This window comes from Diadema antillarum, unplaced genomic scaffold (assembly GCF_040938485.1).
Source record: "Diadema antillarum isolate AM-2024a unplaced genomic scaffold, OU_Dant_1.0 seq00000550_RagTag, whole genome shotgun sequence".
NCBI lineage: Eukaryota > Metazoa > Echinodermata > Echinoidea > Diadematoida > Diadematidae > Diadema > Diadema antillarum.
The window spans coordinates 505528-519060 of NW_027271495.1; the positions used below are offsets into that span (position 1 = coordinate 505528).

The window sequence follows — 13533 nt, forward strand, 5'->3', positions numbered from 1 at the left end:
GAATAAGAATGAGAAATTTTTGAACTTCAAAAGTTAAATTTTTTCAGAATTGAAAAAAAAAAATCATCATTGATTATTGGCCGTTTGAAGAAAGTGTTCCCTTGACCCAACCAACCACTAGCACTTTACCCCATTCAGAAACGCTCCTCCCCGCTGCTGAAAAAAGGTTAGCATCCCCCTCTTCTCCCTCTCTTATTTCCCTCACGTCGTAATATCTTACACACGTACACATCCCTGTATACTTTCCTCGCACTTACAGTGTTCTCTTCTCACTTTAATACTACTCCTTTAACACTTGCGTGTGTGCCGTGCGCGTATGTTCCGTAAAGGCTGTTGTATGTTTTCTCAAGGAGCTCCAAACTGAAGCTCCTTGGCTTTTTTTTTGGATTCTGTAATATGACGACGCTCTTTTTGAGGTTACCATGCTCTTGAATTGATGTGTCGATAAAATGTTACAAAGTATGACATTAAAATAGTTATTTCTTTGGCTTTTGAGTCAATTTCTTGCCGCAAATTAGCATCTCTTGAAATGTTTTGCTCGTTAATCTACAATACGCTCTGTAATAGATAATCAATCACTTTATTATCTCCGACTAGAAATGTTCAGTTGTAAAGGGTGACCTCTGCATGATAACCCCTCGTTGGGACTTCAACAAAAATCTTAATTTTGCAAAGTGACAAGAACGCCTAAAGTCGATTGAAAATCGTAAAAAAAAATGAACATATAGCAATCACATAGAAATACACGAACAACCATGCGGGGGGGGGGTGGGGGGGGGACCAATTTTTACGAAGACACAGTCTGAGTAATTACGGATAAACATCGAGAGGTGAATAACCCATGAAACACCTGAAACTGAAAACCAATCGATACGTCACTGTGCTGGCGATCATATCATTTTCTTTTACGTTTTGCTCAACTTTTTGGATTGTACCACGCAATATTGACTTACGCATGTATCGACCATATCTTTTTTGTTTTTTGTTTTGTTTATCTTTCTTCTGATACCTTTCATAATTATAGAAAATGACATGGCAACCTAATCGATAACTTGCCAAACCATTCATTATTCGTGTACGTTACACGGGGGGAAAAGATGACCTGCAGTAAGAAATGTTCGTTGCTTACATTTTAAAACTGTAAGCAGGTCCGAAATGTCAAGGTTTCAAGTCCATGCCACATTCATGAGGGATATGTCAATAATTGAGGATCTCTCACGGAAAGAGAGGATCACCTTTCGCATTTTCTTTCTTTAATTTCATCATGTTTCACCCAGGGCGACCAAGTTTAATGTATCAAACTCCACTATTGATTAAACAGTGTTTTTTTTTTCCCCCGAAGAATAGAAAGTACAGAAAATGTGCCGAACTTGAAAACAACAACTAACAACAATAACAACAACAGGAACAACAACGACATTAACAACAATAACAACCAAACTTTTTAGCGTTGACATTAATCGGCCAATCAGATTACAACGATTTTGTTTACGCCCGCTTTTGTATCAGAGCGCGCTATTTTTGTGATAAGGGTTGCTTCTAGTTCTATACTAACGTGATTTCAACAAACTGCAGTGGACGGCGAAAGACACCCGCAGGTCATATTATTCAATCATTCTCCACAAAGAATATAACTATTGGTGGGCACTTCGCCTTCTGAAAGGAGAATCACCTAAGTTTACCTCCGTCGTGCAACAATTCACACCACTACAACTTTTTTTTTTCAATCACTATGGCAGCAGCTGTGAGTATTAAAAGTACAATTCCACTTCAAGCTCAAGTTGGTAAAAAAACGATCTGGTAAAACAAAAACAAACAAATAGTACACGTCGGAGGCACAAACACAAGTAGATGACGTAAGGATATCACTCCACTAGGCTTTCACAAATCTTCTCAACGTTTTACTTAAAGTACTTTTAATTTAGTCTACTTTTAGGTAAAATTTTACTTAAGCATATAAAATCACCTCGTCTGAAATGTGTGTTTGTCGTTCCGGAATGAACACGTTAAACTTTTCCATATATAGCTCTATCATGTTATGACTAATTTTAATGAAATTTTTACCATTCCGTATGGTTGATTTCACTCTCATTATCAAAGCCAGCTTGAACGTGGTGAAGTGTACACTATTAGTTATTGCGTAATCCTATAATATCATATTTTGACCATGCATTTCTGCAAATCCCATTGATGGAAAAAGGATTATTGCCTTTTTGTTTGCCTGTTTGTTGCTTGTTTGTTAGTTACAGATTACTATATGCTGCTATGAAGTATCCTTTTGGACATTAATGTCCCTATTTCAATTTGACGAGTATATCATAATACAACACGAAATAAAACTTGCACTATACACACATAGCACAAGATGCATGCGTTTCTCCGGAGTGAGCTTATGGACCCTAACGCTATCCTTGAGCGGATGTGCGAAAGACTTATAAATCCGAGCCACCAAGCAACTGCGAACTTACCCGAGGGATCCCCACTTGGCACTACCGGTAAACCTGGAAGGTGGTTTGTGTTGGTACTTCTGGCGGAATCCATGGTCTTGTTCTTTGAGGGACGACCTCTCTGGTGTACGAAGCGAGAAGACAATGTTATGTTGTCCTCTACACTGCATAATTTTGGGACTGTATACTTCCCCCTCCCTCCCCGTGCCCTTGACGCCAGAGCGCTTCTCACGTTACCTCAGCACGGACTAAGAAGCTGTAGGCGGAGTTACCGGGGGGAGCACCGTGAGAGATGTGTTATCGACTTCGACCTTATCGTGTTTCTGTTTTGAACGATATCTCCTCAAATCGCCATGGACAACGATTCTTAGATTTGATTTCTCCTTTTTCAAAACTGAAGCCGCACATCGATCTCATGCAACATTTAGGATGTATTCTGAAATACAGCACTTCTTATCATGAATTATCAAGGAGCCTGCAGCATAAAGTGTGAACGCAACCCCCCAAAGAGACAACTTTACCCACCCTAGATTGGAAGGAGTGATAAGTCTTGTGCGATTATTTTACAGTTATATGGACTCCCATTTAAGGGATTACCAGTCCTGTTACTGCCCAAGGTAGATCTTGTCAACTATTGTGTCTCCAGATCCTCCAAAGACGGTTGATGGATTACCGTATTCTAAAGCTAACAACCCTCGGCGCAATATCAGACATTACCAGTTGTAATGCGGGATTTTGAAAACACTGAAATAACGCTCTCTGAGTGGGCTTAGAGTGAACGCAAATAACGCGAGTAATGAATGCAACCTCCCCGATTCTTGATAAAAAAAGGAGGGCTGCTTATCCCGGTTTCGATAAGTCCGTGTGTGGAATATTGACCCCAGGCAATATCTTGAAGATTTCCATCTAGCTTCCAAGTTGGTTTCCCGGGACACAATCCCTTATCAGCCCAGAAAAGTAAAAATCGAAGATTTAACGTGTTGATGTGTCAGAGATTGTCCTGCAACTCGACAGTCCTACTGAAACGCATGTCCATTATCATTCAGTTATCACGCTTGTGCACAACACACACACACACACACACACACACACACACCACACACACACACACACACTCACAGAGAGAGAGAGACCTTCTTATTCATATACTTTTTAAACACGTATTTACAAAATATTATATTATACAATTTTGTGTGCATGCGTGACTATGAAACATTCTTAATGTAAGTTTCTCTTACATAATACGGTCATATCATACTTGCTTGTTAAGTACATAATAGGCCCTATATAAAATCAGTGTGTCCGTCATATTTGACAAATGGAAACTGAACGGACATATAACGAGATAGTATAGGTTCATGAATTTGGCAATATTTTTCTCTTGAATATATTCGGGGTTTTTTTCTCCAATTTCTGTTAAATGAACGAAACAGAGAGAATGGCTTGATCAATACCATTGATACTGCAGTATATTGCCATCATCCTGAACTAATTTTTTTTGTCATCAACCTTTATCTTCTTCAATTACACTTGACGAACTCTTAGTCCAAGAAATCGTACTTATTTATGCTGGTATATACGCGATTTTTTTTTATGGTCTCGCTACATGCGCTTTATAAATATGTACATAATATGTGACGAATAAAGTGGCATGTTTGGTCTTTGCAAGATTTCTGATTGTTTGTTGGATACTGGTCTCATCTTTTATTATCTCTCTATGTCCTTTCCTTAATTCAATAATTACCCGTTCCACTCGCGATAATGTTTTCAACTTTGTCAGTGTTATATAGTGCGCAAGGTGTATGATATGTCTGTGGGTCTATTGGATGATTGCTTTTGCCTTTCCTGCTATAGATTCAGGTGGAGCCACTTTTTTAAGGTAGTATGGGGATACTTGCACAGCCTTTGCCGTTTTCCAGGTCATGCAAGCAAACAGGATATCATTATTAATTTATTTGCCTCCTCATAGACCAAAATAATCAGATTACACAGTCATGACATGTCAGAACGGACCCAACACCTTTCGAGTTCAGATATTGGCTGTTATTTTCGCACCTCGTCAGCACTGTCCGGTTAAGTTTCCTTAGACAACTTGACATCAGCCGATATGGAAAGAAGCAAAGCTGTCATAAGTGATCGACCCATCTTTGCTCCCTATAAGAAATGGATGTTAACGAGAAAATGAAAATGGAATGACAAGAAAAAAGAAAAAAAAAAAGAAAAAAGAAAAATCAGCTTACGGAAACCAGTTCCAGCTATGTCCATGTCATCCCTATATGGAAAGGCAGTATAAAAAGTCCTCTTACCGAGGCATGAGGGGCACGAAAGAGGAGGAATACTTTGATTAAACATGACAACAGAACCGCTAAAATGCCTCACGTTGATCTTAGTGGGTAGTTGACTTTTTAGAAATTTTTCAGTTGTTATGCATTACCCTGCTGTGTAATTTTAACTTGTTTCCCTTTTTTTCTAATCTTCTTATTTCATTGTAATGAGGACTGAGGATTGAGGACTAAACGGCAACTTATAATGTTCGGAACAAGAACAATTGTGTTCTTTATCTTGTATGTGTTTATTTGTTGTTTTTCATTTTCTTCTCTGTTGTCATTTTTGTACATATATATGTATACATATCTTTTAATTTCATGAAGCGCCATGAGCACCAAAAGGTGGACCTGTGCGCTATTATACAAGTAGCCCCTACGCGTTCATTGTATCACTGTTTTCTGTACAACATACGGACTTGCTGAAAAACAGCCAATATTTTTTATTGCTGAGTGCAAGTATTTTAACCCTTGCATAAATAAAACAAACCAACAAACTCTTAAAGCACTGAGAGATTTATTGTCCCGACATATGCCACAACAGTATAAAATGTTAAAAGCTTTTGTCCATCTATTGTTGGAAACGGATGACGAAAGTGAGAAACGATAGGACTTAGATTAACGGTTTCAAGAATATAAATTTACGTACCAACATCATTGTTGTTTTGTTAAAAATTTTGTCAATCTTTCGTTTCTGATTGATAATGTGAACGACAAAAGCGTATTTCTAGCAACATTCTTATGTATGGTTGTACGTCATACTTTGAAAAGGAACATATACACGTGAATATGTGATCATGTAACAATCATATGTATATATATATTGCATATCGATAGAAAAATGAATGTTAAAAGCCTCTTTGTATGTGTGTCTGTGAAGGATGAATTCCGTATGTTTTTTTTTCCTTAAAGCAATATCTATGCTAATTCTTGTAAAGTCTTAGTCGGCCTTTCTCGGAAAAGTCGATATACAATTAAAAGTCATCAGCTAGATAAACACCACAACATAAGAACACCAACATACAGCCTTCTGCTGCATCAGTCACTTGCACTTTTTCGCGAACAAAATGACGCTTAAGGCCTGTACATTTCGTGATGAAAGAATGCCCTTTATTAAGAAGGTGACGCGTTGTACACTGCCATACTATACATGAAGCATCCTTACATACTCTGTGTTGACAAACCAGCTTGTTTTGCAACGAGGAATATATTTCGAGTCTGAACGGATATCACATAGAGTTATACTACCCAAGACTGTAAGTTGAACGTATACAATGGTATAGCAATAAACTCTTTTACTTCCCCCGTGATATCTATACTCAATACATGACTTTATTATCTATATCTCAAGCGCTCATTAATTGAATACCATACTTGCACGAATGGAACGTTCTTTCTATAGGAACAGAACCCACGGAAAGGAAGTTTGAAACATGTAAAAACACTTCAGCATTACACATGATTGCACATGATTATTGTGATGAAGTCATTAGGACTTAACAGCATCAAAATAAGATTATCGTTAAAGTATTGAATACAAGTTGTATAAGGCCTTAAATCATGTTTTGTGCATTACAATGCAGAAGTACAAACCACCACATCACCACAATAATTTTACAGCTCAAACGCCGCCGAGACGTCGTCCACTGTTGTATTCAATAAGTCATTAGACACAATCTGAATATTAGTTATGAAATATTACCTCACATCCACACTTCTACGTGATATCAAACGAAATTTGCGTGTCGGGGCAAAAGTTTCTACTCGCGGTAAAGCAAGATATAATACAAAAACAAGCTGCAGTCATGCTGTTACATGGAGTCATCGTTTACTGATTGTAAAATCATAACACAACATTCACATTTTCACGAACTGTCAAAGGTCATGTTCACACAAACTTTTGTAGATGGATGAAATAAAACAAACCAGTAAAAAGAACAGTAACAAATACTCCCCCAATAAGACGAAATACGAGTGTCGTCTATATGACTGTACACAGCGTAATATGCATACTACTGAAAAATACTATGTAGAATGGTGAGTTTTGACGATGGTAGAGGATGATGGTTAAGTGATACTGACGTACTGCTCGCCGATCAAAGAAACATTGCTTCAAGGGAATGAACTGTCCTCCTTTCGATTTGATGTCTGTAACCTCACACTGATCAGATAAACATGAGGCAAAAACGCCATGTCTGATTGTATTTGAGATTGACGATGTTCCAGGATTTTATCATGCTTTTGTTTTCAGTTTGATTTACAGAAAAAAAAAGAAGAAAGGACAAAGTAAGAAAGTATCAGTTTGGTTGGTAAGACACTATATTATGTGCTTTATATAACCACACTTTTCACGCGAAAAACTTCAACATCAGTTTATGACAACGAACAGTAATCGAGAAAGTCCTCTCTCAAAATCATTCTCTCAGGGGTTTAAATCCGACAGGTATTTTCCCTGGCCCCGTCCACGCATTGGATTCACACATTCACTATACTCTACAAGAGTATAATCACTGAAGATCGGTATAACCACTGTTTGAAAAGGAGTAACGCAAGTGAACAACCCCTTGTAAGCTGGCTCTGCGGGCCGCGTTTCGTAGTACACGTACAACGCACGATGTTTATTATAACAATTTCAACGGTAGCAGCTGGGTCATCTGCTAATAATCAACTGTATTTCTTTTAATTGTATTATTATTAGCGGGAGATTAAATATTATTATTGGAGATCATATTATCATGTTATCATGATGTATGATAAATTTCAGCAAAATAATGCAACTTAAAGTCTCGACTTGAGACACTTGTTGCCAATTTTGTAAAACGTTGTCACGGCGAAAACTGCCCCAAAATGTTTATTACGCACTCGTAATACTCTCATGCAAATTTTGTAACATCGACGGCAATGCTGTTGTGGTGATACACGTATAATGAAAGTTCCTGAAACCACTGCCATTTAGACACATTTCGACCTTGACAAGGCGAGATGTGAGTATACAACAAAAACATTACCCAATCTGGACACTTAACCACGGAAACCGTATCCGGGCAATTACCCCCAGAGGGCAATTACCCCCCCCCCCCCCCCCCCCCGGCTAAATACTGGTTAGTGGTAAGGTTAGAGTAAAGATTAGGGTTAGGGTTAGGAGTTTGAGTTAGGGTTAGTATTAGGTCCAGGATTAGGATTAGGGCCAGGGGAAGGGTGCGAGGTAATTGCCCAGGGGGTTATTGCCCTAGACCCCCACGGAAACTACCAGTCCAGTACAGTTGCTTCCATGCAAACAACCTTTGGGATTCTAACTGGATAAGGTAAATGGGTGTAGGAGGTGAGAGAGGGAAGGATGACGAGGGAGTGTCCAATCAATATTTTTCCAAGTTAGACAGGAGGCGCCCACCCGCCTGCTGTTTCTTCGTCTCTTGGATAATGCTTCGATGGACCAGGAGAAGACTTTGGGTGGTAGAAGGCTTAACGGTGCACCACGTATTCAAATCGGCAAAAACATGCTTTCCGAAACTTCGGGAGTGGGTAGGTCCTTTTTCAGGGCCACATATATACCCAGAAAAGAATAAGTGGTGCACCGTTAAGCCTTCTACCACCCTACGTGTTCTACCGCCACGGAAGCCTTCAAAGATTTCAGGAAAAGACTTTCAAAACTGATTGGAGAACAGCACCTATCGAAGCACGCGTGTGAGACAAGACAGAGACGTTCCAAGGTCGACACGAGATTACTGCATTTCTTGAGACAGCATGGCCATTGGGAAAGAAATTTTGCTTTTCATGGTCCGGAGGTTAATGCTCAGAAGTAATTGTCGTAGTGTATAACTGTCAATGGATGAACGCTCTAAGATTCATGGTCTTTGGTTTGATCGTAGAATATGGGACAACGTTTTCGGGGTTGGTTAAGTAACAGCATGCAGTCGTCACAGAGTTGTAGGTAGTCACGAGTGTGCATCCTTGCGTATGTAACGGCAATCATCTGTCTGTCAGTAATCGTTCTGGCATCTAGAGTGACCACTAGTATTCTGAGTACAAATATGTGAGAGAAAACTCGGTCATGGGGTACTTGATCGAAACAATTGTCTTGCGAATGATGATCGTCTGAGAGCAATGGTTCTGAAAGTGACTATCTGACCGCATTCATACTGGGGTAAATGTCTCCTATAAATAACTGTGAGAGTCGTTGTCATTTGGGTATAATGTCCTCGTGTTTATGGTCCTGGATATTTATGTGCCCGAATATGATCTTCTTCTAGGAACAATTATAACAGGTTTGTCTGAGTGTCCGGGGGTAATTGTCCGAGTGTAGCTGTCCGTGAGATGTTGTCCGTCACAGCAACTGTCAGTGGCAGTAGTTGTTAAACATGAAGTTGTCCTGAGGAACTCTACTTCGTCCGAGAATACCCTTCGGGTTACAAATTTCCAGGGTAAAAGTCAACAAAATGTTGTCCAGTAGGCCTAAATCTCTTCAAAGACAGTCAAATATAGTCAAAGATGTCAAATCTTCTTTTTTTTTAAAGGATCAAACATATAACACATTAGTTCCTGTTCGGGAAGTGTCCAAATTCATGCACACAGATGCACAAGACAGCAGCGGGAAGTGATTCTCGGATCAGAGAAAATGGGAAGGGATGTGTGTGGTCATTGTGTGAAAGTGTCTGGAGCTTTACGTGTCAAATGCTTTTTGAAACCTCTGTTCTATAGAAATGAAGTACATAATCACTCTACGACAAAGGCGTTAAACATATCATTTGCCAGTTGTACAGTCTAGCCTAGACAATTAGTCATCACTTCGTTTATATACGCCCTAAGACATTCATGTTCGTAAACATACACTCTATGAAGAAAGTATTGAATTAGCTGGGAGAAAAGTAGCACAATTAGTTCAGAATCAAACTCAACTGTTGTGAAAATTACTTTTACATCATGAAACACACCAAGATCACTTTCAAAAACCGACGTGTCATATCTTGAGATAACGAGAAACAGACAAAATATCGCTTTCCCCATGCCTACACATAAAATGTACTATCAGACTTCCACGTTTCACTACGTTTTGGCCTCCCAAAGAAGGAACGTTTCACCAGCAACATGAATAGAGCCACCGGCATAGCGGTGTGTCTGGAGCATAACAAGATAAGAGAGTCTTGAATGAGACTACACTGACAATAATGCTCTCTTGTATGTACATGGTAAGGTGAAAAATATTTTCCCTTTTCATACTTTCATCTTTTATCACAGGAAAGAAAATTCGATGCAAAACTTTATATTCTCACGGATTAAGTCAAATGAGGATTGAATAAGTAGTGCAATTCGCTACCTTTGCTAAAAGTACTTTCAGTATACTCCCAGCTATCGATGTAAAGTTATTATCTACACGATCTTTCTCCACGGTTGTGAACTTTCTTTCTTCAGTGCATCAGTTTTTATCAATTACATACGTGTGTAAGATATCGTTTTCAGTGCATCGTTTGTATTGCAAAAGTTAGTATGTTGGCACGTCGTGAGCAGTGACGACATGGACAAATTCCTTGTAAGATTTAAAAAAAAAATAGCAAGGAACGAAACAAGGTTGCGAAAGAGAGATTGAGAAAAGTGAACATAAACTATTAGTAACTCTTTTGATCCTTGTGCTTCAAATGAGTTCACCAATTTATTTGTTTTACACACTTTAAAGAAATAAAAATATGAGAAAGGCTTCACATTATATTGCACTGGGACACGATTCGCCTGAAACCAAAACAATATTTCATGCGGCACTGTGATTTTTTTTATTTGTTTGGTGTTTTTTTATTAATTCAACAGTGCTGATCCCTCTGACACACTGATCTACGCTTAGTGATAAACAGGTAGATCAATAGTTGTAATCTGATTTTCACCACACAATAACATATCAATAATTTAAGTTGTAGCAGGCGAAAATCCTTCCGATGGATTCCATTCACCTTTGCCACAACCTTGTCTAGTCAGCGGTTTGTAGTGAAGACACGTCATTAATAAATGAATAAATAAGTAAATAAATAAATAAATAAATAATCGATTGGATTCCTTTAAACTAGTCTCTAATTATTCTTTCAGTTGTTATGAAACATTGATTTGGTATCTTCAGTAAGGCTCAACACATCCTACACGAATCACATCCATGCATGCACTGCGAATGACATTAAATTTGTGAGGATGTACTAAGTCTGGGAGTATAGACTACCACTTTCCTGTACTGTAACAAATAGAAAATTACTGTTACTCTTTCTCTCTTATCTTCCAGCTGTCAAATTTAGGGAAGAGTAGTTACATTACGAAAGATGAGCCATCATTCCAAACAGTCATGAAGAACTTTGTGCGGGTCATACTTCTTCGTAATGCCAGTCCTTTCTTCTTCTGCCTCCATAAGGCAGTTATTATCATCAAAAAGAATGTTAGCATTTACTTTCCTTTTGTGGAGTTATCGGAAAACGAACTGCATCTTTTTGGAGTGTACAGAACTAGTTTCCGATTCGTGCAATATTTCCCACCTCAATTTTAAGTGGCCTGGCAAAATCAGATGGACATTAGATGGGCATGAATCAAAGTTCTGATGCACAATACAATGCTATTTACACTTAACTCCAGTTCTTATCGAGACGTCGAGATGTTCAGCAACTGTGAGTCTCTAAATCCAAACTCAGACATCAGTCCCTTGATGAAGCATGCAGGACAAGGACATCATGATCAAAAGCTCACCACACCATTATGGGTACTGTCAAGCAGCAAGCATGTCCTCATTGTGAGCTTTTATACATCGGAGTCTAGGATGGGCTCGCTTCATCCTGCTGTAGCTGCTGCTGTTCTGTGCTTTGCTCGTTAGTATCTTCGCAAGAAGAATCGATGCCGGTACAGCACTGACCCATCTGGGCTAGTCACGAACTGAGGACGGTCATGTCCGTGCTTTCGTAGCACCCGCTGTTCTGATTGTTAACCCTCTTTTTGGCCGTCACCACACTGTTCTTGTAGGCAGAGTACGTGCTCCTCACGGCGTCCCGTCCAAGCTCGCAAGATGGGCGACACCGAAGGGTGTGGACCAGCGCTCGTCTGTAGCTCGTGCTGAGCAAGTAGACAACGACAGGGTTAAAGCAGGTGTTCAGGAAGGCAAGGATGAAGCGGACTTGCCGGAACACGTGAGCCACTTTGATGTGCATGTCTAGTCGGTAGTCGAAAGAATACTGGAACCAAAGGGAGTACGTGAAGTAAGGCAGCCATGAGATGCCGAAGAAGACCGCAATAGTAAGCAACATGATGGCTATCCGTCGTCGCGTGTTGAGCTGCTGGGCGGCACCCGGCTGGCGTTCCCCGGAGAAACGGGATGTACTCAGGATGAGTGTTCGCGACATCTTGGCATAGGAGAATGCGATGATGAAGAGAGGGATGACGTACATGACAGCGAATCTGAATGTCTCGTGAATCACCGCCGTCTGGGTGGCATGTGGCAGGTAGACGCACGTGGACTCGTGTGGCATATCGGCGATCTTCAAGATGGGGATGGACAAGGCCAGCGACACCACCCAGATCAGGACGACCACCAGAGACGTCTTGAGGTGGGCGGACACGTTGCTGTTGTCACGGACCGGACGCGCGATTGCGCAGTACCGCTCGATACTGCCCGCCATCAGGGAATAGACGCACACGCCCTGCGACAGCACCTGCATGCTGTTGCTGAGCTTGCATACCACGAGGCCGAACTGCCAGCATGCGTGGATCTCGTGCTCGGCGTGAAAGGGCGTGGAGACGAGGAGGTAGACCATGTCCCCGATGGCCAGGTTCAGCACGAGGATGTTTGGGGGCATCTGGAGATGCTTGTAACGCAGAACGATGACCACGAGGCTCAGGTTTGCCATGAAACCGAAGATGGCCACGAGGATGAGAAAGAAAGGTCCCCAAATCTTGTGCAAGCTCCAGTCGGCCTCACACGTCAATGTTTCATTGATGGCCAATGAGAAGCTGGAGGAGCTAAACGACTCCATGGTGGTAGAGCTGGCAGTGGTGGTCCTGTGACAAAAAAAAAGGAAAAGAGAATACGCCTCATTAATCATACGTGGCAATGAAAGGCATGACTACAATCCCAAGCTTTGATCTCAACATGAGCTGATGTATGCTAAAACGTTACCTTGACTGTCACATTAAACAAGTTTGAGTATTGTGTGTGGTGAGATGCTCAAGAGTGGAACGCAGGGCCCGATGAGATAGCATCGTTTAATAACAAACTCTGTTCGTGAATGAAGAAATACATTTGGCTGACTTACGTCTCGTACTTCCTCTGGTAATTGCTGACATCGTACTCTTGTTGTTCCTCACTCATCACTGGTACAAAGTCGCAATAATATATGTTTTCATTATCATTATTCATTCACCGCTGGTACTTAACCCTTTTGACTGCAGCTTTTAATGACATCCTTGATTTCATTGTATTTTTTTTTTAATGTGAATCTACTTTTTTTTTTAAATTTCATAATTTGCTATCTCAACTTAAATTTTGCAGTTCTTGCTTGAGATCTTATATATGTCATTTCACACCATTTGTCTGTGAATACGGTCATTTTGGTTAGCATTATCATTTAACACACAAACATTTACGTGTACATTTATATTACTGTGGATACCAAACATATATTCTTAGGGTAGGTGTAATACATTGTTGGGTTTTTTTTTTTTTAAATCTTGTTCAGTTCAGTTCTTCTTTTTTTTTCATTTTTACCGTCAATTAACACAAAAGCTCGCAAAGTGTAGGTACGTTG

At 40.0% G+C, this 13533-nt stretch overlaps 2 protein-coding genes across 2 annotated transcripts in view; both read right to left on the reverse strand.

The window, feature by feature from the left end:
• The window catches only part of LOC139734872 (leucine-rich repeat-containing protein 71-like), a 121540-nt gene extending 110013 nt beyond the window's left edge, over positions 1 to 11527 (reverse strand). Inside the window, exon 1 of the mRNA XM_071645653.1 lies at positions 11486 to 11527. Within this exon, the coding sequence (XP_071501754.1) occupies positions 11486 to 11527 (42 nt within the window). The remainder of the gene's footprint in view (positions 1 to 11485) is intronic.
• Positions 11528 to 11581: 54 nt separating this feature from the next.
• Positions 11582 to 13097, reverse strand: LOC139734873 (neuropeptide CCHamide-1 receptor-like). The gene is made up of 2 exons (XM_071645654.1): positions 13042 to 13097; positions 11582 to 12787 (listed from the first exon to the last, which is right to left on the reverse strand). The coding sequence occupies exons 1-2, from the start codon at positions 13095 to 13097 to the stop codon at positions 11662 to 11664; spliced, it is 1182 nt and encodes a 393-aa protein (XP_071501755.1). The 3' UTR covers positions 11582 to 11661.
• Positions 13098 to 13533: the final 436 nt, after the last annotated feature.